This window comes from Panicum virgatum, chromosome 8K (assembly GCF_016808335.1).
Source record: "Panicum virgatum strain AP13 chromosome 8K, P.virgatum_v5, whole genome shotgun sequence".
NCBI classification, from domain to species: Eukaryota; Viridiplantae; Streptophyta; class Magnoliopsida; order Poales; family Poaceae; genus Panicum; species Panicum virgatum.
In genome coordinates, this window is record NC_053143.1 from 48,962,780 (window position 1) to 48,990,558 (window position 27,779).

Below are 27,779 nucleotides of genomic sequence, written 5' to 3' on the forward strand. Positions count from 1 at the left end.
GTTGCGCGGGAGCAGGTGGAGGCGCAGGCGGAGCAGCTTTGGCACGGGCGGTGGTCGTCCGTGGAGCGAAAAGCAGAGGAGGCCGCGAGGCGTCGCGGAGGGGAAAGGTGCACAGCGCCCGGAGCGGCCGACGGGGCGGGCCCGCAAGTCAGCGGCTCGGGGCAAGAAAGGGGAGCGCCGCGGGGTGCTAGGCCGGTATGGGCCGGCGGGGCATGCGGTGTCGGGCTGGCTGGCTAGTTTTCTGGTTTGGGTTGTCTGCGGGAAAAGGCCGAATAGGCTGGGATTGGCAGGCCGGGGTGGCTGTGCGGGTTGGACAGCAACGGGCCTTGCTGGCCGGGCTGGTTGCAGGCTTTGGGTCCAAGAGCAGATAGAGGGGTTAGTTAGATTTTTGTGTTTAATTTGAATGGCTATTTCAAATTAAACACCACTCAAATTCAAACAAAAGAAATCCAAATCGAACCAAACTTTAAACAAGGTAGATACAATTAAACTCCAACTCCAAATAAAGCACACTAACAACTATATCATCCTTATTTTTGATTCGTTTTTAATTTGCTAGGATTTGAGATAGAAGAGGATAACTCCTTACATTATTTCTAACTATTTACACTTAAACACAAAAAGTATTTGAAAATTCACATTTTTGGAGAATATAACGTTCCGTAAAAATACGGGATGTTACAGTACCATAAACTTTTCACTTGTTGAGCCACAGATAAAACCTTAGGTAATTACGGGGAAGTCATCCCAATGTATGTTACTTACTCTTGCGCCGAGCTCAGTTACGAGACTCTGAACCACTTGATGGCGTCGTCAACGATGTCGTCAGGTTTGGGTGCCCCGTACCTCAACGTAGCGACGTGTAGAATCAATGGACACAGATCAAACCTTCAGCACTGAGAAATAAAAAAAAACTTCTTGTGCTCATGCATCCTTACTCCTTAGGCTACAAATTAAAATATTTGGTCAAACTACAACTATTAAAAGTGGCTGAAGTCTGAAAGTTAACCACGACTTTACAAAATCATAAAAGTGTTCTCGTTAAGCAAATCCATCTACCCTGCAATCATAAAAACGTACATGGGCTCGATTGTTTGGATTTTGTTTTTAACTCATGGGCCGGGCCGGTAAGAATAGCCCAATCAGCAAATTTACAAACTATTCGCATCTTAGCGAAATGTGATTGCTTAATAATAAAGGACATGACAAAAAAAAAGGCTGGCAAGAAGGTTGCAGGGACAATTCGTCAGGCGATGAGCGTGTCCATATAAAGAGGCGAGAATGTACGTTCGCCGAGAGAGTCCGAAAATTTTCACGTTAATCTAAAAAAAAAGAATTTACATCATTGAATTTTATAGAGATCCAAGGATCTAAACTAACTCATAAAGTTGATGTCAAATACGATTAACAACTAACGGTCCTTGACGAACACAATTATAACTAGCTAAGTTTGTAACTTAAACAAATTAGGATTTGATCAAAGAGTCCAATGACGAATATGATTAGAATAGCTAAATGCAAAATAAGAAAAATAGCACATGATAAAACAATACTTATTGGATATAATTAGTAAATAGCTAAATTTGAAATAAAAAATATATATAAAAAATAGTAGTTCACTTAAGAGTCTATATCAAATACGACTAATGGACAGATAAATTCATAATTAAAAATGAAAATATTAGTAGTTGATTTGTATTCCCATTAACAAGCAAATTAGAAACAGAATTAGCTTAACCAATAGGATAAGTCAAATAAAACTAATAAATTAGGATGGCGCTCGACGGCGGGGTTGGCGCTCGACGGCGGGACTGTGGGGGCGGCAACGACACTCGGCGGCAGGGGACTTGGTGAAGGGGTGGGGCCCACAGGAATCGGAAGGATTCTGATCCGATTGGCTTCCGCATTTTTACCTCCCGGGGAGCACGATATGGAGATGAAGATAGATAACCGGGTTGGTTGGTTAAGCTGTTGGTACCCATTTTTCTAGTTTTTTTTTTCTTTTTTTAGGTAATCCATTAGGATAGAGAAGATGTTGGAGTTGCTCTAACTCGTGCAAATTTTGACTTGCGAATTGCAGCTCTAACAATCCAGATGTCACAAGTGAGATTTCAACAAACATTTCGAGTGCTAGAGTCTGTAGAAAAATTATACCATTTCCTAATGCCACAATCCCAAGCTTTATATACATTTTCTTCAAACCTCAACCGATATTTCCTAATCAACTTAATCAGATGAGATGAGACAAGATGAATAGAGCACACTGCATGCGACGCTGCCGGTTGATGTTTCGGCACCATGTTGAACGGAGTACAGTGATAGTGATTCGGATATCCGGATATTTTTTTGGATATCGTATACTGGTTTAATACTTAATTCAGATATCAGATTTGGATATGAGAAGGATAATATCTATCGGATACCGGATATCCAACTGGATAATCTAGATAGTTAGTCGGACACTATATTCGGATAGTTATATCAAATATATACATTAATAAAATCTGATTTACTCTCTAAAAATTTATAACCTATTCATTTCAAATCAACAAAATATAAAATTAGCAACAAAATTTTTCTAAAATTATAATCTATCTATTTGGATTAATAAAAATCTAATTTAATCATTAAAAATCTACAACTAATTCATTTTCAATTATAAAATATAAAACTAGTGGCAATTTTTTTTTTCAAAAAATTGTAATCTATCTATTGGTACTCTATTGGAGTTGGATCTTATTTATTCCTAGACTAGTTCGTAAACTCGAACTCTGACAATAATTAGACTTGTTCCATTTTAATGAAAACTCAATATCCATTTAATTTGGTTAATCAAGCATGATTGAGATTGAATCTAGCCTCCTGGAACAGATGGATTCAAGTGCTTCTCAAGTATCATTAATGTATTAAGTGTCTCCAATCTAAACTAGATAGCATGTTAGAATGTCATGTAATCAAATCTTTCTTATATATGTGATAACTTAGAAAGATCATGTAACTGTTTGTTAATTTGGTTTGTTAAACATAATCTAGTTAAGATTTGGACTCGTATGGTGTTCGAATGTTATTACATACGTGATATTAATAAACGTTGCCTTTACTCGATATTTGAAGAAATATTCGTGCTTGACATCATCCTCATCCGGATCGCTTGCTATTTGACACACAATAATTGAAAGCCACGGCACACGTGTAATCGTACATCATCCAAGCATACAGATGGTACATATGATGAAGCAGCCATCTACGTCGCCCCGCTGAAGCTACAGCCCAGCTACTAGCAGGGTCCCGAGAGACAAGCTATTCCTCAGAGACCTCTTCGTCGTCATGGCGAATGATTTCCTTCACGATCTCACTGACGAATGCGCCGATGGCGCTGCCTGCAATTATGCTGCCCAAACCTCTTCGTGCAGGTAGTGGCGGCGGCTGGGCATTGGGCGGCGGTCGTGGCGGCGGTGGCTGCTGGACGTTGGCCCCGACTCCGACGTGGGGCGGTACTTGTGGCTGCTGGACAGACGACGACCCAAAGACGCATTCCCAGTGGAAGTTGAACATGCAGATGGCGCTGTTGTAGGCGTGAAGGCCGGCGAGGGGCTTGGTGCAGAGGGTGCAAGAAACGGCGGCGTTGTGGTGGTAGACTACAAGGAGAAGGTCGTGCTGGGGGTGGACGCCACTCCCACAAATGCGTTGGGGCAAGGAGGGGTATCCGCCACCACCGACGCTTGTCATCATCTCCACTCCTAACACTCTTGTTCGCTTATTAGCTAGCTTATAATTGTGAAGTGATGTATATGGAGTCGAGAAGCCCATTATTTATAGACCATTTCGTCAAGGGTTTCGAGCCAATGATAGTAATACATGGCTCTCGGCGATTAGACCAAGTCCCGGTGCAATACTCCATGGCCCTGTTTGATACAAGGGATAATCCTTAGCTCTCACGTTTTAGCTCCAAATTATCCCTCATGCATCCAAACAAATATGTGAGATAATTTTGAGCTAAAGTGGATTATCGCTCCCAAAATCCTTAGCCTTTCAATGAGTGATAATAGTACTAATTTTGCATGGTCCCACAAAAGAGGTGAGTATATATATACACGCACGCCTAGACATGGGGAATGAGAGAGAGGGTGGGCATTAATTAGCCTATAGATCCAAATAAACAACCTAATTGGGCTAATCTTTAGCCTTCCAATTCAAGGCTAAACATTAGCCCTCAAAATTAGTCTTGGGCTAATGTTCCAAACAGACCTCATGTTGGATGGTTTCAAATGTATTAATTGCACAACTAGATAGGATGTCTACTAGCTTATAATCAGCTGACTGACCGGGCACGGCTCTTGACAATAAGGTATTGGCTTATTACCAGAATTGAAAATTCTAGATCCACTACAGCTCAATGGTTCTTATTAATCGGCTGGTGCCATGGTTTTGTTTTTGAAGCGCGCGCGTATGTGCAGCATTCTCTAATTAAACTTTTCCTGGGTTCCCTATCTCAAAAATGCACATCCACAGCAGCATGATTCAGCCAAACGTCCACATATAAACTCATTAATGGAGGCAAGCGCATGACAGCGTGGGCATGTCTGAACCAGTCCTTGCCTCCTTAATCAGATGATGGTGCCGGAATGGGACGGAGACCAGAGCGAGAGGGGAAGCAAATAGAAGTTTTTAAAAAATTCTCATCGATAAGAATAAATAAAGGCTTATGTTCCAAATTCAATCTGCCATGTCTCTACTCTAACCGCCAAGGAGACACAAGCCAACTCGACTCGTAACGCGCTCACCCTATGATCGGTTAGGAAAAGGCTCGCTGCAAAACGGAAGCAAACGAAAAGCAATCTACTCTAGCACGGCACGACACGAAGCGGAAGTAACGTTTTACTCATCAGGTGCAAAAAAGTTTTTTTTCAAAAAAGACTTCCAAAAGAGTTTTCTTCATTAATAGGTATGCAACATTTCAATAATAATTAGCAAAGCTCAAAATTAAATGAAAGTAAAATTTAACGAAAAAGCCAATCAAGAAACTCCCTAAAATAATTAGAACTAATCATCATAGAAGAGTCCCCTTAACTAACTAAGCATGCAAAGACAAATAATTAAAGACAATTAATAATATAAGGCCATTCCAGGAACAAAAACTAATCAAGCACGCGAATTGCTTCAGACTCAATAGCAGGAGCAAAGACTAATCAGCTAGTTTAGCCATGGGAGCAGAAATTAAGTAACCAATGCAATGCAGAGACGAAATGCAAATTGAGTTGGATTGGTTTCTACTCTCTGTGCCTGGGCTGCGTGCCGCTGCTAGCACTGCTCTCCCTCCTGGGCTGGGCCACGTACGTCCCCCGCCGCTGCAGGCTTCGTGAAGGCCTTGCTGCCAATCTTGTACCATTGGCGCCGGTCGGACACCTCTATGACCCGGCTCCTCATCGCGAATCCAAATTGACAAGCGCTCGCCAGAAACGCTGCTGGCGGGGCAGCGTGAAGACTGGCGCCACACTCCTCCCCCCCCCCCCCCCCCCCCCTCCTTTTCATTTTTCATTTTTTTCCATTCCATCTTTTTGTGTTATATACTATTTTGTACATGTGTGTACATCGCGGACAAATTATACATAAAATTCTCTAAAGAACATTCATAAAGATAAAAAGTTGTAACATATAAGTTGTTCATACCATGAAAGTGGTGGCACAAAACTATGAGAAAGAAGAGTTATGCGTATAAGTTACAACTTTCTAAAAATGAAAAGTTATATATAAGTTGTGCATAAGTTGACTAGAAGAAGCTAAGTTATACATACAGTTATGTGCATCGCGGAAGTGGCGCTACAAAATTACACTCTTATAAGTTATCAGACAAAAGTTGTGTGCATAAGTTATGTAATCGTGGACATAAAAAAACACGCAAAGGAAATGGCGGGCAGAAGGGGAGGAAAACCAGAGTTGGAAGCGTAAAACACAAAAGAAACGCGACAGAAGCGGAACACGACAGACGCGGAAACCAAAAAAAGGAAAGGACGACCTGTCTTAAATCGCTCGCTGCTACCTGTTCTGGCGCGCGCTCACTGATTAGAATACTCCGCTCCTGATGTCTCTGATCTCATTAGCAATCTTATGGTGAAACTGAAACCGTGTCAACAAATCAAGGTTCCTATCAATGCACTTCTTGAAGCCCTTTTTTTTTAATTTCTAGAACAAGCGAGTCCAAAATTTCATTACTCAGTCAGGAGCAACGAGATGGATAGCTAGTACATGGGAAAATATAGAGACTGAGATTTGGCTACACTGTTGGAGTTGCTCCAACAACACAGATTGCTATAGACTCTTTCGCAATGAACACAGAACTATCCTTCCTTCTCTTATTCTATTCCTCATGTAACAAGCATACAAAATCAGTGACTGTTACAAATCAAGTTAAGCAACTCATGAAACCTTTCGTAAATTTCAGGAGAAAAAGCTCCGGTAATTTCGCTTTAACTAATCCCAAAATGTACACTCCCTACAGTAAGCCGAGCTCTCAATTCTGAAAACTCTGAACGGCCCAGCAGCCAGTTCATGTACACCTATACCAAATCCAACAAGAATAAGAGCAGCAGCTAGCTGCGGCCACTAGATCGCGCACTCCTCCTGGGCGGCGGCGGCGGCGGCGCCGGCTCCGGCGTGACCTTCCATCGCGGCGACGTGCTCGTCGTGCATCGCCTTGAGGTCCGGGTGCCCGTGCCTGGCCGCGGCGACGGCGTAGCAGCCGAGCGCGTACACGAAGGCCAGGAACACGAGCCCGAACAGCTGGAAGTTGGCGAGCTGCTCGGCGCGCTCCTGGGCGGCGTGCGCGCGGCACTCGATGTGGCCGCCGGCGTCGCGGGCGCAGCCGGCGGGGAGCATGGGCCCGTACAGCGTGAACGCCGTCTGGTAGAACCAGAGGCCCTGCAGGGCGATGAGCACGCCGGAGGCGAGGTCGACGGGGAAGCTCCCCGGCAGGAGCGCGCCGAGGACGGTGGCGGCGATGCAGAGGCCGATGAGGACGACGAGGAGGTAGTGGTAGTAGCCCTCCAGGCCCATGTGGGTGGTGGAGTGGAAGTAGAAGAGCACGAACTCCGCCGTGAACGCCGTCGCCGCCACCAGGCACAGGACGCCATCGGTCAAGGGCAGGTACCTGCAGCGAGCACCTGTTAGGAACCTCTGCATGATAGATCATCTCTAACTGAAACAATGCCAGGTGGGTGAAAAAATAAGGCCTTTTTCGATCCATTATGCAGTCACAGGTCCACCCAGTGCCCAAATTACTGTCACTTTGTACTTCCAAAGGTAAGAATTTTAGGCACACTCTTGAGAATTGAGATACAGACATACAGCTTCCAGCAAAAATTCCTACTTTATCAAACAAACTCTGACAGCTTAGTGCTTGCACTGAAACTGAACCTGTAAAGAATGTTCCAACCACTGAAACCCACATTGTCCTCCACATGGTAATGAGGTGATGATTGCTGTGTGCCATATTACTACTTTGCAACGAGAAGCATCATCACTCCCTTGAGTTAACAATGGTTGCAGGGACAACATAGCAAGATAAAACAAGATGGCAAAATGATTGCAGCAGGAAAAGAGAAAAGGTTGAGCAGGGATTCCATTGCACTACGGACAGTATGATTGCAGGGGAAAAGGTTAAGCAGGGACTCACTCACCCATAAGCTTACTGGGGGCCCAACACTACTCAAATGCAAAACAGAGTCAGGCTGCACTTGCTACTGTACTTGGCAGCAGTGATACCGTGGCCCCACCTCCCACTTCCAAAGGCAAAAAGAAAAGGGACACACATAAATATCTCCATGAGCTCTCTTTTTGTCCTGCTCAAGCATGGCAGTTAATCCATGCCAATTCAGATTCTGCCCTGATGGTATTCAAAACAGCAGACTGAAGAGGAGTTCATGCCCCGTCAGAGAATTAACAACTAGTAATATAAGTACGAATAGTAGTTAGTAGACTGGCTGGCTATTGGCAGACACTGAGGAGGATCCACAGTGTTTGCAAAAACATCTAACATCTTTCCTCCCTTTTGCAAATTCTGGCTGGCTATTGGCTCCCTGATTAGAAAGACACACGAGATGCATTCAAAAAGGCAGAGCACTAGGAAAGTAGTAGGAAATTTCTCCCACATGAAAAAGCAGTCCTGGCTGCCATGAAACTACCACCAGTACAGGTACTTGCCGCCATTTGGTAGCCGAGCTGGAGCAGCTGGGCCACATGGCTCGCCCTGGACCACCAGCTAATCCTGGTATAGTCAGTCGGTGGGTCCTCTCCTCTGGCGACCGCTCGATCAAGAACACCACCGGATGCGGACGCCGGAATGGTCAAAAACCATCTGCGGCGGGGAAGATTCGTACGCCGCCCAACCAACCCAACCAACTACCCCACCTCCTCTTCCCTTCAATTCACATCTGATCGTCGTGTTCGTTCGTTCATTCCAAATAATCCCAGTCCTGATCTTATTTTTGGAATCAAAATTTTTAGCTTTTGGTCATGTCGAGTTGGAACGAGTAGGAAATTGAAGCTGGAATTCTTGTCGAGAAAGAAAAAAAATGGGATCTTGGTCGTGTGGATCGCGTTGGTTGGTTGACGCTGATCCGTGCAGGAGTAGTAGTGTGCTACTAGAAGAAGAAGAAGATGAGGAGGAGGAGGAGGAGCTGAGCGGCTGACCTGGGGTGGAGCTGGGAGGCGAGCGCGAGGGCGCCGAAGAGGAAGAACATGAGGAGCATGCCGCCGTGCTCAAGGTCGTTGAGGTGTGCGGGGTTGACCCCGCCGGCGGCGAAGATGCGGAGGTGCGTGGAGTAGAGCACCTCGACGCACATGTCCGCGAGGGCGCCGCCAGCGATGACGTAGAGCTCGAGCAGCCGCAGCGGCGACGACGAGGAGGCGCAGGGGACGGGGTTCCAGGCGCGGACGCGGAAGGCGGAGGGCGCCGCGGCGAAGCGCGACGCCGCGGACCAGGCCCGCCACAGCCCCACGAGCAGGAACAGCGTGCCGGGGAGCGCGTGGCCCTTGAAGGAACCCATCGGGGGAGCGCCGGCGGGCGGTGTTGGTTGGTGGGGCCGCCGCGCCGGAGGGTGGAGCTCCCGGGGCTGGCGGATCGCGGGTTGACTTTTGGGCGCGGCCGCCGGCGGCCGGCCTGGAGAGAGGAGGAGGTGCGGAGGCGGCTGCCGGGGACCGAGTGAGGCGAGGCGGTGCTAGGCGGAGGCGGAGCGGATGATTGGGTGATGATGGCGAGGGGCGGAATCAGAATCGGGGAAGCGTAAAGGGATGGGAGAAGAGGGGAGAGGCGACGATGGTGTGGTGCCGCCGTCCGAGTCGTTGCTGTGGGTCGGACCACGCCCAACCCGAGCTGGTGTAGCGGCGGGGCAGCTGGGTGGCTTCGTGCGGTGGCGCTCGTGTGTGTACGAGCGAGTACAGCGGGGCAGAGCAGGAGAGACGAGGCGGCGGCGTGGCCTCGCTGGGGTTGGGGCCTTGGCCGCCTGCTCTGCTCCGCTCTTGTGTACTCTGCTCTGATCGCGATGGAAGCGATCGATGCGGCTGCAGCTGCACGGCACAGCGGCAGCGCGGCGTCGTGGACTCGGCTCGGCTCGGCTCGGGGCCTGTGCCAGCGCCGCGCTGCGGATGCGGTGGGGGCAGTGAATGCGGTCGGCGGAGACTTGTGATTCCCTCCCAGCCTCCCAACCACGAGGGGTCGGCCAACCGGGCCGCACGGCACGGCCCGAGCACGGCTGGCACGGGCACACCGGGGCACGGCACGCCGGGGCACGGCATGTCGGGGCACGGCGGCTCCACCGTGTCGTGCCATGCAGTGCCGCCGTGCCGCCATTCCGGCCCAGGCACGGCCCGGCGAGGGCGCCGGCGTGCCGTGCCGTGCCGTTGGGCACGCCAGCACGCCAGGCCGGCGGCGGCGGCCTGCGTGGGAGCGGCGGTGGTGGCCGCTGGCCGGGGAGGCGAGGACAGGGGGCGACGGAGGCGGCCGGGTGCGGCGTGAGAGGGAGGCACGGCAGCGGGCTGGCGGCGCGATGCGAGAGGGAGGCACGGTGGCTGGCCGGCGGCGCGGTGCGAGAGGGCGAGAGAGAGGGGCGCGGAGAAGAGGATAGAGGCGTCGGGAGGTTGAGGGAGGGACGGAACGAGAGTTACGAGATGGGGCGGCGGCTTGAGGATGGCGATGGGGGTTGTGGCCTGTGGGAAGGAAAAATGATTTGATTTTATACCTAGGTTTGCAAATTGGGCCATCTCTGTTAGTGTTATCGGGCCGGCATCGTGCCGGCCCATTAGTCGTGCCGTGCCAGTGCTAGTGCCGCGGGCTGGACCTGCGGCCCAGGCACTATATATATAGACAGTGCCTCGTGCCGGCACTGGCACTATGGTGTCGTGCCCGTACCGTGTTAGTGTCGTGCTTTTTTGGATCGTGCCCGTGCTGGCTCATCGGGTCTGGCCCATTTGGCCAACTATAGGGTCCTTGAGCAAACCGATGATTGTTTAATGAAGCAACTGATCGCTCCTAAAATTTGACGGCAATCATGTGTTGATCTTGAATCCGTTCCGGACCACATTTATTTATTTATTTATTTATTTATCATGTAATTTAGATGCAATGTTTTAAATCGCTAGCTAAGACGTTTAGCGACAGAAATGCTGTTACGGCATTTAGCGGTCTATAACTGACGTTTAGCGGGCTATAGCCGATTTTAGCGGGCTAAATACCATAGCGACTGCTCTTTCTAGAAGCTATAACGGTCTATAACGAAAGCTATAGCCGGCTATTTAAAACCTTATTTACATGCATGCTCAACGTATTAATGTGCTTGGTTAATAAACTAAACTAGCTTGATTTTCCGTTCCTCCGGAATATGAATTAGTTCTCTGCTAATATAACATTTTTTATTCTTTCATAGTATTAGAGCACGGCTAATAGATGCGGCGGCAGCGGGCGCAAAGCAAGCTAGCGTGGCTAGTATTTAATGCTGAAGCTACAGCATCCGCAAGCTGGGCAAGCGACAGCAGCCAATAAGCATTGAACAAGACAATTGCGCAGCAAATAGGAGCCCTGCGCCCGAGCATCCGCCCTGCTTGCCGGCGTCTCGTGAGACATCTGCTTTCTTCTCTTTCTTAATTTTTCTCTTCCACATCAGACTCAGTGGGCTCCCAACCAGTCATAATACTCGCTAGGGCCAGCCCAGGAACATCGAGGCCCGAAGCACCCGCACCGTGTCGCTGGGTGGGCCTCGCTGGGTGGGCCGGGCCTGGTTAAACCTCTAGCCTCGAAGGAAACGTTTCTCTGCTCGCAACGACATGTGTGTGTAGGGGTGGTAACGTGCTATGACCCTAGTAGTTTTTTCACAGCTCAATAAAATTCTTAAATTATTTAATTTAAAATTATACTCCATCCGTCTTATAATATTTGCATTTTTAGGATGGGGCACGAAAACCAACGATGCAAATAAAATTACGAAAATGTCCCTATAAAGCTCAAACGCTATACATACGCAGGGGAGCAGCATTAGTACGGACTAGTATGAGCGTATGGATAGTAGCGTCATTGTTGCTGCGCAGGGAAAGGGAAGAAGGGAATGAGTGGACGAGAGCATCCCAGGCTTCCTTCAATTTTTTTTCTTTGTTTAATGCTCGTCCATAAGCCTCGGCAGTGCACCGTGTATTGCCGTCTGATGTTGTGCATGAAACTATGTGCAAGTCGACCTTTTATTGTGGGAAAAAATTTGAATCGTAAATGTGCAATTAATTCGAGACGGAGGGAGTATAAGGTTAGAGCCCGGTCTCTAATTCAAAATCTTGAGCTTTTTACCAACCCTACCACCATGCTGATGCGTCCGATTGCCCGCCAGTCCCCCGGCGAGCCCGCGGCGCATCTCAGCCCGAGCTCGGCGAGCCGCTCGACGCAGCTCCGAGCTCCGATCCGAGGGACTCCGACGAGCCCGCAGAGGTTCAGCCCGCCCTCGAACGGGCCGTCGGTCGGGCACCTCCCCGTGACCATCTCCAGCAGGATGATGCCGTAGCTGTAGACGTCTCCTGCCGTCGAGATCTCTAGACCCATCCCGTTTTCTGCAACGAAATGCAGGCAAACATATGTGTATAGCTGGTCATTCTCATCTATTATTATTTTATTATTTGACCAACAAACAGAGCCTCCACATTCGCTTTCAAGGTCTATAAATTCGCATGTTAATCGGAGAAAAATAGAAAAATAAAAAATTATCCACCACTTCCATTACGATAAAAATTAGTCTAAAATACCCCTGTGCCTAATTAAAAATCACCCACCAATGTCATTATGAAAAATTAAATATAAAATACAATTTAGCTATGTATCAGTTACAAATATATATTATTAATAAAAACTAAAGCTAACAACAATCAATCAAAATAAAATGAAAATAAGAATAATTATCTGCATAATATTATTAAATCTCAACAAATCAAAATGTTATTATAGGTAAATCATAGTTGAATTGTTTCAATCAACAATAAGACATAATTTATGATAATGAACATGATGATGTATGGTAAAAAAATAGTATAACTCTTAAGTAAGGATACAACGACATGCAATTTTTTGAAAATGCGCGGCTATATGCCTAGTTCTTCCGAAAGAAAAAGATATTTGAGTTTGCATTGGTAGCTCAGTGAAGATTAATTTCCTCAAAAGCCCAGAGCTCCAGAAAGAGAAGAAATGGTAAGAAGCTCAGGTGGGATGCTCCCTAGGAAGACATTATGTGATAGGTTCAGTATCACCAAACTCTTACATCCTCCTAAGCTCGGAGGTATTGAACAGAACCGCTTAAATCGTTCTCCTGAATATAAAGTTCGTTTAGTCTTCGAGGCCAAATAATCTAATGTAATTAATGTAAATATTATTTTTTTTAAACTGATATTTATATCACATTTAGTCCCTGTGCAGACAGGAACACTTCGCTCGCCCTCCGCCAGTGTCACTCCTGAGGCCATTCTCGAGGAGCAATTGCCGCCTGCTGCAACGATCATGGCGTGGCATGTGACGGCGTCCTCGACGACACCGAGCCTCGCTAGCACGAACTGCAGGTTTACAGCGCTAATGAACCCATCATGGTCGTTGTCGAACACTGCGAAGGCGCTCTTCACCTCGTCGAAGCTTGGCTCATCCGATTCGAACAGACGGGACAACTCGCCGTAGCCCATCGATGCGGCAAGCCCGTCCCCACGCCGCCCTCTCACTTCCAAGCCTATCGCTCCCATGATCGCCACAACCTCCTCCCTGCTCAGCGCAGCATCCTCCTCCTTTCTTTTTCTTTTCGAAGCAGCACCCTCCTCCTGTTAAGGTTGAGATTACCATATTATGATTTTATTTTCTGTGCTTTTGCATAAAGGTAAAAACAAGGAAAAAATCTCTTATGCCTCCCTCAACTTTGGATGAAATTTGTTTTTTCCTGAACAACAAAACCGTCCGACCAGACTCCTTGAACAAATGAAACCAGTCACGTGACCTCCCTGAGCAGTTTCAGGCTGACATGGCGGCAGTTTTTCTCTTTTTCTTTTATATTTATATTGATTGAATTTTGAAAAATCATAAAATAGGAAATCCAATTTTGTTGGACTATACATGAATAGATATATCTAGTGAACATATTATATGGCATACTTTAATACAATTTTTTACTATAGCTTTAGATATATAATTTTTTATAATTAATTTATAGCTACAATTTTCGTCATCCAATTACAGTGAAATTTTTATGTTGGGTTAATCATTATATGATTGAACAGTAGTAAAAATTTATGATTATTTGACCATGTATGACTAAGTTATAGATTTATCTATGTTTATCTGTAGATTCGTCTAGATTTATCTAGATTTATATAGATAAATTAATATCTCAGTTATACATGATGCAATAATCATAATTTTTTACTACAATCCAATTATATAATGATTAGCCTACCATAAAATTTTCACCATTATTAGACGACAGAAACCGTAGCTATACATTAATTACATAAAAAAAATATCTAAAGCTATAGCCAAAAAATTGTACTAAAGTATATCACATAATATGTTCACCTATGTGGAGTCCAACAAAATTAGATTTCTCATTTTATGATTTTTTTTGTGATTTATCACGATTTTCCAAAGATTCAATCAAAATAAACATAAAAGAAAAAGAGAAAAGCGCTGCCACATTAGCCTCAAACCGCTCTGGGAGGTCACGTGACCGGTTTCAGGAGTTCAAGAAGTCCGGTCGGACAGTTTCATTGTTTAGGCGAGAAAACGGATTTCGTCTAAAGTTGAGAAAGACAAAAGGGACTTTTTCCTAAAAACAATACAAAGAGTTTTTTGTGTGTGTTATTGATAAATCCATTTTAAAAGGAGGAAACTTTTGTAGGCGTATAAGCATATTAAACATTCAGACATACTTATCTTGTTTGAGGTCCCCGATGTGTCCTGCGGTGAGGGAGAATTTCGTTCGAAATCTTTCATCGAAAAGTTCAAATTTTTTCCACAAAAGTTAATATTTTGTTATATGCTCGAATTTTTTCATTCGAAAAGTTTTCTTTTAACATTTTTTATCCTAAAAGCATATTGTAGTGGAGATATTATTAATTACCTTGTTCGGTTGGCCAACTTTTAACTCGTTAATCATAATGTCCGTCTCACTTACCTTATCTTTCTCCACGCAGTCCAATGCAAACTCAATGCACCTCTTTACTTGTTGGCAATATGGTTCTAGCAAGCAACCATTCCATTTCGACTGCAGCCAGTTCATCCATTTTCCTCGAGCCTGTCAAATAAGTAAGTAGTTATGTAAATGTAAACTGTATCGTATCTATCATATATCTCTATTGAAAACTAACTGACTAGCGACCATCAAAAGTAATAGCATTTCTTATGGTTGAAGGGTAAAGGGCAACGAAAGGGATAAAGCAAGGAAGCAGGCAATTTTTCATAAGGGGGTGTTGACGACCAAAATTGGTAAACCGGTTTGACCGGTGTCCGTAGGCAGTCTGACCGGTTGGGGTTTTTCTGTAGCCGGTCTGATACGACCGACCGGTCTGAAAGCTCTTCGGTCCAAAGGACAAGAATCGAAGAGACCGTGAAGAAAATCAAGTCAAAGAAATCAAGACAGAGACATTTTGCTATCACCGGTTAAACCGATGTAGGGCAAAATGAACTCACCGGTGCAATCACAGAGAAGGCCTGCGGGCTAGGGTTTGGCACCGGATTAACCGGCGTTGGGTGTTTTACACTCGTCAGTGCATTGACTTGGAGTACACCAGGCTAGGGTTTTACACCGGTTGAACCGACGCTAAAGAAATTGCATACGTCGGTGCATTGACAGATGAAGACAGAGGAAATTCTATACACCGGTTAAACTGACGATTAGATATTGGTGAACATCGGTGCAGTTGTCCAGAGAGTTAGTTTTTCAGCAACTACACTCACCGGTTAAACCGACGCTGCATCGGTTGATTACGTCGGTCGATTGAGGTAGCCGTTGAAGTATAACGGCTAGTTGGAAAATGCACTCACCGGTTAAACCGGTGATGACAAAAACTGGAGCATCGGTTTAACCGGTGATAGCGCTTTTTGTCAGTCTTTTTCCAACGGCTAGTTTGGGGTGTGTGGGCTATATATATGCCACCCCACAGCTCATTTGAGAGTGCTGGAAACTAAGGAAGCATACAAGAGTTCAAGATCATCTCCAACCACCATAGAGCTTCATTGTACATCATATAGGCTTGAGCACACTTGTGAGAGTGCTTAGTGCTTGTAATAGAGATTAGTTCTTGCGAGAGCTCCCTTGAGAGAGGTCTTGCTGCAGCAAGCAATCCTTGTGATCCGTCGTGTGACCCTCCGACTTGGTGTGGAGTGGCAACGACACTTTGTGCGGGGGAAGAGGAGACCCCCTCCTTGGTGGAGAAGCTCCGTAGTGGATTTCGGCCGGGTGACCGAGAGAGACGGTGGCGGTGCACTAGACTCGGTGTCTTGTGCGCACTTGCCTTTGCTTGCCGGCATCGCCTTGGTGGCGTAGTGCAAGACGGTGATCGGAAGAGCCTCGGTGTCCCGTGGACGTAGGCGTTTGTGCCGAACCACGTTACATGACCGTGTCTACTCGGGAGTTTGCATCCCTCTTGCACTTACCTCTTTACTTACCGTATTACGTTTCCGCATTTACTCTATCTTGCGTACCTTTACTTTCCTAGTTGGTTTGATTAGGATTAGCTAGGTTGCAAGTCTTTTAGGGGTAAGTAGAGAGTAGCATAGATAAACCTTAGTCATAACTAATATGTGTAGGACGTGTTAGGTTTATCTTATGCAAATAGATTGAGTCCTAGGATAGAAAGCGATTAGCGACCCTATTCACGCCCTCCCCCTATAAGGTCGGACACTCCGGTGATCCTTACAGTATGAGAAGCAAGAAGTTATTCAGAAGAAGGAGAAGCGATCAGATGAAGCTAAGGATGTGAGCTTATAGTTAAAACTTCAAGAGCAATCGGTTTGTTGTTCACATCAAAATAATTGTTATGGGCCGTTTTCTTCCTGGTTTTATCCTTATTTTTATACTCCTATGGATTATAGTAGGATGCATATGCAATCATATTATATTCAATTTCCTCCTATGTATCCAAATTATGCTTCACCACAAAGACCGATTGTTGCTAGCAATGATTTGGTCAAAAGAGACTTTAATTGCAGCAAAGGAGACGTGAGACAAGATTCAAAATATTTACCGGTCCAAGCAGAGTCAGAGTACAACTAGAGATTTTCATAGATTTAGATCTTGTAATATGATTTCTTGCAGGACAAGTCCACCCACCCTATAAATATAAAGGGCCACGGCCGATTGAGACATCCAATCGATAAAAAAAACACATCAATACATTACTTTTCTTTATGTTTATTGTTTCTATTTTTATCTCCAAACCCTAGCTCCTTCCAACCCTTTTCTGTTGTTCTTCCTTCGTCTCTGCGACGTCTGAAGGCGTTCTAGGTGGCTTGCCGATCCTAAAACAACCCTACGTGCGCCTGCCCTGACAGGGTTCCCTCCCGGGCGATCGTTCGTCGGACTTCACCGTTCTTCGCCGGCGAACCGGTCTGACCGGTCATCCTGACCGGTCTGACAGCCTTGAGCATCGGCGCCGCATCTGTGCCATCGCTCGCTGCACGATCGTGCGCATTCGTGTGTGTTGGCCCTAATTTTACGCCAACAGGGGGATCATCGCTATTCAAATGGGACTTGTCCTTTGTTATCGATCGGTTTCTGGATTGGCATTTTTTTTCTATGGTATGCATTTACAAGAAGCTGATAAGAAAAAAATATGCTAATGAATATCTTAATTACCTTGTCCTGTTGGTCAACTTTTACCGCGTTAATCAAATTTTCCGTCTCACTTAATTTGTTGATGATAGACACTATATCGGGTCTGCTGTTTCTTTCTCTCTCCACGCAGTTCAGTGCTAACTCAACACACCTCTTTACTTGTTGGCAATATGCTTCTAGTAAGCAACCATTCCATTTTGCTTGCAACCTGTTCCTCCATTTTCCTTGAGCCTGTGAAATATGTAAGTAGTTATGTATGCTTGGATTATATTATTATATAAATATAAACTGTATCACACATCTTTATTAGAAATTAACTGACTAGATACCGCTAAAAGATATAACATTTATTACCAGTTCAATGAAATTCTCATCTGACATGCCAGCGCTTTCAGTGTAGCCCATAGGTCCAGTTACTATCTTTATTATGATAACACCCAGGCTGAATATGTCAAACTTATTTGAGATTATGTTTCTCTCGATGTACTCTGGTGGAATGTAACCCCTGCATGGAATCAAAGCCAGCGTTTTCTTGTAAGCACATTTTAATCATTAGAAATTTATTCTTATGTAACTATATGTAGGCATGTAATCAACCATGTGCCATAGGAATTTGCTGTGATTCGGGTTTTGTCTTCTTTGGGGATCTTAGACAAACCGAAATCTGCAAGTTTAGGCACCATATTCTCATCTAGTAAAATGTTTTCAGGTTTCAGATCCAAGTGGTAAATAGGTTTTCCCAGTCCCTTGTGAATATATTTTATACCCTCGCAAATCCCTTTTATGATTTTGTAACGTGTGTTCCAGTCAAGTCCACTTGATTCATCTGCGAAAATATGAACAAACAAAGCATCATTCAACTGCACATATACACTAGTATTTTTTCCTCAAGCTTCATTAACATCATATATATTGAATTGAAGCATCGTCATACCAGAAAGATGCTGTTTAAGGTTCCCATTGCGCAAATACTCGAAACAAAGTGCTCTATAGGTCTTATCAGCCAAAACTACTCTTCCTTTAAACTCTACAGGCACCTGATGTGTTTCATTGCAATAGCCAACAAAGCGTACTGTGTTTGGATGGTTGAGCATCATATGATTATTGAGCTCATTCTGGAATTGCCGATTGTCAAGTCCCAGTCTATTATGTAACAACTTCACTGCAATATCGTCTTCTCCATTTTTCCTCACTCCCTATCCAAAAAAAATGCATCAGCACTCAATAACTTGACATTTTTGTTGTTACCACCTATCAGATTTGGCAATCAGAAAAATGCAGTGGCAGAGTCGATTTTTTGTTTGTCTTTGTCATACTTCACTATATTTTCTACAAAACCAGGTATGCCTATGATTATCTTACCCTGAAGACCTGTCCGAAGGCGCCTTCACCAAGTTCTCTCTCCTTTGAGAAATTATCAGTAATTTCTGTTAGGAACTGATAGGTTAGACGACGTGGCACCATAGCAACTGTCAGTTGCTTGTTGCTTCGCACTTGTTGTCCTCTGCCACTAGTCGGCTTACGACGGGACCATTCAAAGTTGCTGTAAACAGGTTCAAAAAAAAAAATAAAAAAGTTCCTGTAAACATGTACCAACAAGCAGCTTCCATTTAAACTGCCGGCGGAGATCTAGCGAGCTCGGATCAGAGCAGCGCGTACGTACGTGGGCGATGGAGCCGAGGGATGATGATGATCTCCTCCGCTGCCTTGGCCTCTCCGGCCGGGGGCGAGGGCGATGATGGTGTCCTCTCTGTCTATCCCTCTCCCTCTCTGTTCCCGACTCGTTCCCCCGAGCTGGTTAGCGGCGGCAAGTGAGCAGCAGAGCGGAGCAGCCGGGTAGCAGGAGCAAGCTCGCGGTGGCGCTCGTGTGTGTACAAGCGAGTACAGACAGCGGAGATCCTAGGGAGAGTAGGGCAGAGCAGGCGGCGCGGCAGCATCCATGCATCGATCCCGCCGCGCACCAACCCCAAGCCAAACAAATAAATAAATAAACGTGGGCCGGAACGAATACAACATCCAACACATTCCCTCTCCGTTCGGCTTGTCTTATTCCTGCTTATTCTGAATTATTCTCTCTTACAGAACGATATCGAATCAGCCGAAATAGAAATACTGTTACAAGATTACTAGTGTATAAGATATTAAACAGAGAGAGGGAGAGACAGAGGCGGGCGGCACCGCCGCGCCGTGGACCGGTGGGCGGACGAGCGGCGGACGGGAAGTGAATGCGGTCTTGGGTCCAAGGTTTCTACTGACTTTGGGATCCCCTCCTACTCATAAAACCACTTAGGACAGCTCCAAGGTGCGGTAAAATCGAATCGTGGGCTACCCAAAAACGAACAGAGCACATAGTGACTACCGACGTTTTGTTTTCAGGTCGAAAATCGACTACAGAACTTGATTCGACTCGAGGGCAATAAAATACTGCAGTGAGGAACGAGGCACGGATGGGCGCTAGCCGTTTATCTGTCAGTGCAACTAGAGAAAGGACGATTAACGTGGGTGATTGAGATTGTTTTTCTAATTCTACCTAGGTCCCACGACGTGTCAACATTGCAGCTGTTGAACTGAGGCACTTCGATTGTTGTGCCCTGGTGGGTTAGGATGTTAAATTCTAAAAGACTTGCGAATGGAGACCCAATTTCTAAAATTCCTCGTAATGGATCCCTGGGCATTCGAACTTTCAAAAAAAAAAATCCTTTCGTTCCCTCTCTTTTCGTCTAGTACAGTATTTAAAAAAGGGTTAATTGGATATATGACATTACAAATATGCAAGTTTCTAGAATAAGCGTTTCCAGAGATCGGGTGAGAGAAACTTTCAAAAATGACTGCTGATGCCCCTGGACCGCAGTTGGTCGAGCCATGGCGCGGCGACGGCCGAGGCTCTGGACAAGGCGGTCGGCGCTCTAGACGAGGAAGAGCACGACGCAGGCGTCGGCGAGGAGCTGGAGCGGCGGGGCGACGTAGGCGGCACGGAAGCGCACCCACGCCGCGTGGAGAGTTGCGATCTGTTTCTGATGAATTATGGAGTGTGGATGCTGTGGCTAAGGAATATGGTGGGCAGGGCCATGCAATCAGAATACTGATGAGCGTTGCAACAAGCCGAAGGAAGAAGGATCTCTTCTGGGCCCCTAAGATAGCCATTTTGCTAGTGGATGCTTCAAGGATCTGAGTGTGGTGATTCTTCTGCTGCACCTACTTGCACTTTATATAGAGCTTGCCTGACGAGTATGCGCACATAACGAAATAAGAAGCCAAGGAAGAAAAAGATATTCACAGTGCTTCTTAAATTCCTTTTGTTAGAGTGCGCAACAGGAACCGGCTCGGCCCGCTATACTCACGAGCCGGCACCCAACGAACCAACTAAGACCTCAGATCTAACTCAACCCAAAAGACTAGCCAGATGAGTGAGGACTGCGGTCTCACCTTATATGTTGTGCTCCCTATCATCAATTTCCGATGTCATACTAAATCTAACACTTTTTTTACCCAAGAAAAAGATAAAACCTACTTGGGTAAAACGATATGGCATGAGCGGCTGTTCTGTAATCATGTATGTCTCTTGTTACTGTGCATAACAGAAACAAGATATTCCTGTGCAAGTTAATATATTTTTTGTAGGACCATCCGTTGAACTAAGTATTTTGAACAGTAATTTAGGTATAAAAACATGAAAGATAAGGAGATTAATTTTCAAAATAAATCTTGCTGCAGAAATCTCATAAATTCACTTATGTTAGAAGGTAGTGATCGACAAAATAAACATATATATTATTGACGACATGCATGCCAGAATGTTTTTCTGACTCAAATAGGCACTACCGTTCTTTTGTACGAAAAGGGTTTATTTGCGACAAATACATACAAACTTTCAAGCCTCAGTAGACGTTCTTTGAGCTCAATAAACCTACTACCACCTTGTAACGAACATGGCACCATTTATGCCATTTCGAGTGATTTTGGTGATCGTATAACAACGCAATCAATGGGACTAATAGTTTTGTTAAGTGAACATTTCTAGATCCCAGTGATGAAGTAAAAAGACCATACAGAGCAATACACGAAGAAAGAACTCAAAGAAATGCAGAATTGGATGAGTTCTGCAGAAAACAAGAGCACAGGAAGAACCGATGCATGTAGCATCGGTGCATCCGATGGTTGTCGGAAGTTTCGACGCCCTGACATCGGTGCAAATCTGAGCACCAAATGGAGATCAAGCGAAGACTGAGTCAAGATAGCCAAGTCACCGGTTGAATCAACGACGTCAAGCTAGGCATCGGCGCATTGGATGTACTATGTTCCAGAGACGATGTCAAGCACGCAGGAGCCAAGTCTTCAGCACCACCGGTTAAACCGGTGGTCCATCGGAGCATAGCACCGATGTAATGACGTCAGCAGAAGAGAAAGAGGCCAATGGCTAGTTGAGTGCTGTGAGTGACCGGTTTAACCGACACACAGTCATCAGTTAAAACCGGTGGTGTCGCAGACAGTGCGTCAGAAGCTCAACGGCTACTTCAGGTCTGAGAGTGACCGGATGAACCGACGCCGCCCCATACAGAGGTATCGGTTTATCCGATGGTATGCTGTTTTCTGCTGACCGTTGGAGCAACGGCTACAAGACTTGGTGGCCTATATATATGCCTCACCCCGGCCATTTGAAGTTTGCTGGAGTCCCAAGACATCTCATACACACCCAAGAACACCTCCAAGCCATACAAGAGCTCATTGATCATATCCTTAGGTTTTAGCACTATCTTTGTAAAGTGTGAGTGCTAGATTATCTCTTGAGTCAGTGAACAAGCAAGGTTGAGATCCTTGTGGCTGGTTCTAGAGTGAATCACACTTGTATTACGGTGCGCCGGCCCCTTGGAGCAATTGGTGGCTCGCCGGCAAGTCAACGACCCTCCGGCTTGGTGTGGAGCGGCGTCGACGATATTGTGCGGGGGACGAAGACCCCTCCTTCGTGGGCAATCTCCCTTAGTGAAGATCGGGATCAAGGTGACCGTGATTGTGTATTCACGGAAGAGACTTGATTGCCGGGAAGTGATACTCTTCGTGAGTGCTTCAACAACGTGGACGTAGGGGCGCCTTTGTGGCAATCTGAACCACGGGATAAATCCTCGTGTCGAGAGTTCGCTTCCTCTCATCCCTCCCTTTAAGTTTCCGCATTTCATATTGCAACTTGTGTGCCTTTACTTTCTTAGTGTAGTATCTTGCTAGAATTGGCTATAGGTTGCAAAATTCTTTTGGGATGAGTGTTTCACACTAAGGTAAACCGTAGTTGCACATCTAGATAGCTTGTTTTAGTTTAAGTTTTGTGCAAACTAGTTGGAGCCATAGATTAAGAATTTTAGAGTGTCTAATTCACCCCCTCCCCCTCTTAGGCTAGAGCACTCGATCGCTTTCATATCTAATGAGCACCCACGCAATGATGTAAGAAAGTTGGAATGTCCGTGATCCATTTCTAGAAATGGGTGACATTTCTAGAGGCGGTTCGGCAGCTACAAATACATTTCTAGAGGCGGTTCGGCAGCTATAGTAACTGCGATCCATTTCTAGAAACGGGTGACATTTTGGTACGCCACTAAAAAAATTTGAAGCATTGCTACAAATTATTTTTTAGTAATGCTTCCACGAAAATGACCACTGTCTTTTCGGTCCAAATATAGGAAATGGAGAGCTGCGTCGAAATTGTCATAGTTAAATTACTGCATGCAACCAAAGACGCTGCCTTGAAGGTAATACACTTAATGCTCGTTTCAGCTCGCATTTGCTGATGCAACCATAAAGCTGGCCTCTAAAGCTTTAAGTCATTGTCACTATCCAATGGCTGGAGGAGATGATTGAACTGGTCGATTGATGGGGAGACACTCCCACCTAGGCTCTAGACTTAGACTAGTACTGATGTTTGAGTAGCGAAGACGAATCCTTCAAACCAGTTGAACTGGTCGACGTGTCCGACACAGTGCAGGACGTGTGAGTCGTCGTCGTCGACGGCTGAGTCAAACTGGAGGACGTCGCCGCTGATGAGGACGCGGCGCTGTGCGAGAAGAGGCCCTCTGGCGAGGTCACCGGCGCCGCGTACGTCGGCACGGGCATCTTGGCAGGCAGCGCCGGTAGCGGGCCGCCGCTGGACTGGAGAGCGGCCATGGCCGCCCTGATGGACGGCCGCGCGCGCGGGTCCGGGTGCGCGCACCAGAGCCCGACGGCCACGGCGCGCTCCACCTCCGCCGCGTCGTACTCGCCATTGAGCCGCTCGTCGGCGGCCGCGAGGGTGGTGCCCCGGCCGTGCAGGTCCCAGGCCCACTCGACGAGACGGAAGACGGCGGCGTTCTTCTGGCCGGCGCCGCCCTGCATCAAGCTCATCGGCCTCCGCCCGCACGTGACCTCCAGCACGACGACGCCGAAGCTGTAGACGTCGGACTCGGCGCTCGCCTTGCCGGTGATCAGGCTCTCGGGGTCCACGTAGCCCGGCGTGCCAGAGACGGCGGTCATCGTCTGCATCCCGGCGGCGTGGTCGATGAACCTCGCAAGCCCGAAGTCGCCGAGCTTGGCGCCGAAGGACTCGTCCAGCATCACGTTGCTGGGCTTCACGTCGCGGTGCACGACGCATTGCTCCCACTCCTCGTGGAGGTAGAGCAGCGCGGATCCAATCCCAAGAACAATCTTGATCCTCATCGGCCATGTCAAGAAGACGCCGCCGTCGCCGTGGAGATGGACGTCGAGGCTGCGGTTGGGCACGAGCTCGTAGACGAGGAGGAGCTCGTCGCGGCCGTGGCACCAGCCGACGAGCTGCACGAGGTTCCGATGGCGGAGCCGGCTTATCACCTTGATCTCCGACTTGTACTCCTTCCTCCCTTGCATGGAGGATCCCTTGGCGAACCTCTTTATGGCCACGGCAGCGAGGCCGTGCTCCCTCAGGTGTCCCCGGTACACGGAGCCGAAACCGCCTTGCCCGAGCTTCTCCTCCGGCGCGAAGCCCTTGGTCGCGGCGACGAGCTCGTGGTACGGGAACCGCCTCGGCCCCGTCCCCATTTCGATCTCCATGATCGGATCGTCGCCGTCGTCGCAGCCGCCTACCTCCTCCAACTCTTGTGCCAGCTCCCTTCTCCGCTTGCTCCGCCGCCGCCGCGCGAGGAGAGCTGCCGTAGCGAAGAGAAGCACGAGGAACAGCGCTGCGCCGGCGGTGGCTCCCGCTATTGCTCCGCCGCGCCCGGAACCTGATGTGCTCGGGGTCGTCGGTGGCGTAAGCGGCGGCCGCGGAGCTGGTATAGGTGCGGCCTTGGGTTCCAGCGACGAGTTGAAGTACCAAGAATGCACCTGATGCAGCTCGACGGATGTCGAAGTCGAGCCGGAGAAGCCGACGGAGACGCTCTCCGGCAACGCGCTCCTGAGGTCAACCTTGTGGCTAAGCTTGTAAGGCGTCGTTCCACTGGCCAGCCATAGCGTCAGCTCCAGGATGCTGGAGATGTTATCGTACTTGATCTCGGCGGTCATGTTCCCGACGAGGCTGAAGCTCGGCAGGACCGTCGTGGCCACCGACCTGATGGAATTGACATCGATGCCGACGTGGTCGTAGGTGGTGTTGGGGTCGAGAGCAATGGTGTCGTTGAAGGTGTCGAACTCCACCGCCACGAAGCGGCCGTCGCCGGTGGCCACTGCGCCGGCGTCCTGGTTGGTCAGGCCGATGTCGTAGGCCGCGGAATCCGGCGGCATGCTGGATGGGTAGCCGGCGGCGAGGAAGAAGGCCATGCCGGCGCCCTTGTTGTTGATGCCGCCGTACCGCTCCTGTGGGTCGATGACCAAGGAGAAGCGCGTGGTGAAGCTGGCCACCTCGCCGGTGTCTCCGTCCCAGAGGAGCACCGGCTGGGCGCTGTAGGACGCGCGGCCCCTACTGTCGCCGATCCTCGACTCCTCGCGCCCGGTCACCTCGATCCAGCCGCCGGAGTCATTGATCCTGGCGTCGCCTTCGACTTTGATTCCCCTGTCGTAGTCACTGGTGCTGAAGGAGGAGTAGTTGAACACCAAGGCGGCGGCGACGGGGAGGTAGCAGCAGACCGAGAGGAAGAAGAGGCCGGTGATCGTCGAGAAGCCGGCCATCGCCACCGGACAGGGGTGGCGTACGTCCCAGTTGACCGATCAGCTTGACTTGGAACAGCCACGCGTTTGGGAGGAGACAGTGTGGCCTGGCCTTCTTCTACCCGCCCCCAGTCAAGTCACGGACACGGCTACAAGGAACAAATTAAAAGGAACGCCTACGGTACGGTTTTGCTATGTGACTGAGCACGAGGCGCGTGCCAAGGCTCGCATGGCGGAATTTGGGGTCCAAGTGCAAGATACAGAATAGGGCACTGAAATTTGAATAAAACTACGTCTAGTCTTACCAAGGTTTTAAATCTTGGACTATAGCTGTCTGAAAGAGATTTAGCTAAGTTTTTTTATTTTTTTCATATATAATTTAGCTCTTAGCTGCCGCTATAGCCTGCTATTTAAAACATTGAGTCTTACTATTACTAATTGGAGTCTCCTTTTGAGCCTCCACGTGAAGCCACCTAAGATATTAGGCAGACACACTAAAAATTTAGAGAAATCTAATAATTTTTCACAAAAATTAGAAACATCTTGATATCAATCTAACAAATCTAATCATAATAGTCATCGGATTTATTATCTTTTCTAATAAATTACTCACTTTTGCTATTACCAAAATAGACTAAAGTACCCACTAGACATGTGTCTAAATTATCCACCTCTGCTATTATTAAAAAAAATCTGAAATAACCCCCAAATCTTCGTATAAATTACCCACCTATACAATTATAAAATAATAAAAATAACCCCCAAAATTTGCATATAATTATCCAATTATGTCATTATTAGAAGTTAAATTACCACTTATCTAAATCTTAATTATATAATTATAACAAGAAATTAAAGTGCACCAATATAAAATTTCAAATTACTTTCTACTATTATTAATATTATTATTTATATAAAAATACTACCCAAAATATGTGTCACATGTATTCATGTATGATAGAAGAGATAAGAATACCAATTTACCAACAAATAATTCAACTAAATATATATCGAATATATATGGAGGTGTGATGCAAAATAAAATGTATTATAACTAGATAATGATAAATATATATTTTAGAGTATATGTTAGAATATTTAATCGATGAAAAAAAGCGTGAGATAGATAATTATAATTAGGGAAAAGCCCGGTACACACCTTCAAACTATCACAGAAATCCAATTTTCATCCTTCAACTATCAAACCGGATAAGAGAGACCATCCAACTGTTGACACCCGGTAAATTTGGCCCCTTAGGTGGTTTCGAAGTTAGTTTTCTATTTTTTTAGAATTAAAAATATTCAAATTTAAAATAAAAAAATTTAAGTAATTTAATTTATTTAAATAAAAAACAAAATAGGTATCAAAAGTTTTCTAAAAATGTAATATATTTATCAACACGATACTTGTCAGTTATTTAGATCCAATTTTTATTATATTCATAATATTTGGTTGCTTGTAGTTATACCTATTGTTTTTGAACAACTATGATTCAAATAGAGCAATAATAGATAGGTTATATTTTTAGAAATATTTTGATACTAGTTTCATATTATTTTGATTTAAAATGAATTAGTTGATTTTTAGATCTAATTAGAATTTTTTACTTTTTTCAAAAATATGAAACCACCTTCGAAACCACCATAAGGGCCAAATTTGCCCGGTTTTAACAATTGGATGGTCTATGTTATCCAGTTTTGTAGTTGAAGGTTGAAATCGGACTTTTACGATTGTTTGATGGTGTAAATTGAACTTTTCTCTTCTAATTTTTAGCTATAAAACTCATTCTTATATTAATTCTAATCAGGCTGCGCGGAGCACGAATTTGTAGGCTAATATATATCTAATTTTTTTAAAAAAATTAAGAACGTGCGTAGCATGTTTTTTATTCAGGAAGAGGAGAAGTACATCAACGCAACCTCGGGAAAGACCCCAAAGCGCAAAGATACAAGAACGCCATGCCACTTAAAGAAAAACAAGAACTCAACCACAAACGCACTAAAGAAATCACGACACCACCCCGACCTAGGAAGACTAGGACCTGCGAGAGAAAACACCATGATCGCCCGCATCGGGCTGCCTAACAACGTGAATCCAACGAGAGCGCGCGTGAAGGTCCTGCAAGACGATGCCTGCAAGGAAGAAACGACCCAGATGGCGGTGCACCATCGTCCGTCACCTGCGGAGGAGTAGATCAAGTTTTCACCTGGCAAAGACTAAATGGGTTTGGTGGCAACAACAACACCCCCAACGAGGTGAACTACACGAAAGAGCGCAGCCGTTGTTGGCACCGGCGGATGCCGGGCAAGGCTTTCACCAGAAGGCACCCAAAACCAACTCTAAAAAAAAACCGCCGAGGCCTG

At 46.3% G+C, this 27,779-nt stretch overlaps 3 protein-coding genes across 3 annotated transcripts; all 3 read right to left on the reverse strand.

Moving 5' to 3' along the window:
• Positions 1-6,327: 6,327 nt before the first annotated feature.
• On the reverse strand, positions 6,328-9,494 carry LOC120644999 (transmembrane protein 45A-like). Its single transcript, XM_039921743.1, has 2 exons — positions 8,689-9,494; positions 6,328-7,147 (listed from the first exon to the last, which is right to left on the reverse strand). Exons 1-2 carry the CDS (start codon positions 9,042-9,044, stop codon positions 6,604-6,606), a joined length of 900 nt encoding a protein of 299 aa, XP_039777677.1. The 5' UTR covers positions 9,045-9,494; the 3' UTR covers positions 6,328-6,603.
• Positions 9,495-12,662: 3,168 nt separating this feature from the next.
• LOC120645879 (probable serine/threonine-protein kinase PBL7) lies at positions 12,663-18,800 on the reverse strand. The gene is made up of 7 exons (XM_039922598.1): positions 18,699-18,800; positions 18,271-18,532; positions 17,934-18,162; positions 17,691-17,841; positions 14,676-14,795; positions 12,943-13,329; positions 12,663-12,740 (listed from the first exon to the last, which is right to left on the reverse strand). The coding sequence occupies exons 1-7, from the start codon at positions 18,798-18,800 to the stop codon at positions 12,663-12,665; spliced, it is 1,329 nt and encodes a 442-aa protein (XP_039778532.1).
• Positions 18,801-23,033: 4,233 nt separating this feature from the next.
• LOC120644993 (L-type lectin-domain containing receptor kinase IX.1-like) lies at positions 23,034-25,575 on the reverse strand. The gene has a single exon (XM_039921736.1). It carries the CDS (start codon positions 25,434-25,436, stop codon positions 23,232-23,234), a length of 2,205 nt encoding a protein of 734 aa, XP_039777670.1. The 5' UTR covers positions 25,437-25,575; the 3' UTR covers positions 23,034-23,231.
• Positions 25,576-27,779: the final 2,204 nt, after the last annotated feature.

Coding starts and splice junctions, on each gene's coding strand:
- LOC120644999 (XM_039921743.1), bottom strand. CDS start 9,044: ATGGGTTCCTTCAAGGGCCACGCGCTCCCCGGCACGCTGTTCCTGCTC. Junction 7,148..8,688: donor GCCTCCCAGCTCCACCCCAG/GTCAGCCGCTCA, acceptor TGCTCGCTGCAG/GTACCTGCCCTTGACCGATG.
- LOC120645879 (XM_039922598.1), bottom strand. CDS start 18,800: ATGGTGCCACGTCGTCTAACCTATCAGTTCCTAACAGAAATTACTGAT. Junction 13,330..14,675: donor ACTGCGTGGAGAAAGATAAG/GTAAGTGAGACG, acceptor CAACCTTAACAG/GAGGAGGGTGCTGCTTCGAA. Junction 12,741..12,942: donor AGGGCGAGCGAAGTGTTCCT/GTCTGCACAGGG, acceptor ATGTCTTCCTAG/GGAGCATCCCACCTGAGCTT.
- LOC120644993 (XM_039921736.1), bottom strand. CDS start 25,436: ATGGCCGGCTTCTCGACGATCACCGGCCTCTTCTTCCTCTCGGTCTGC.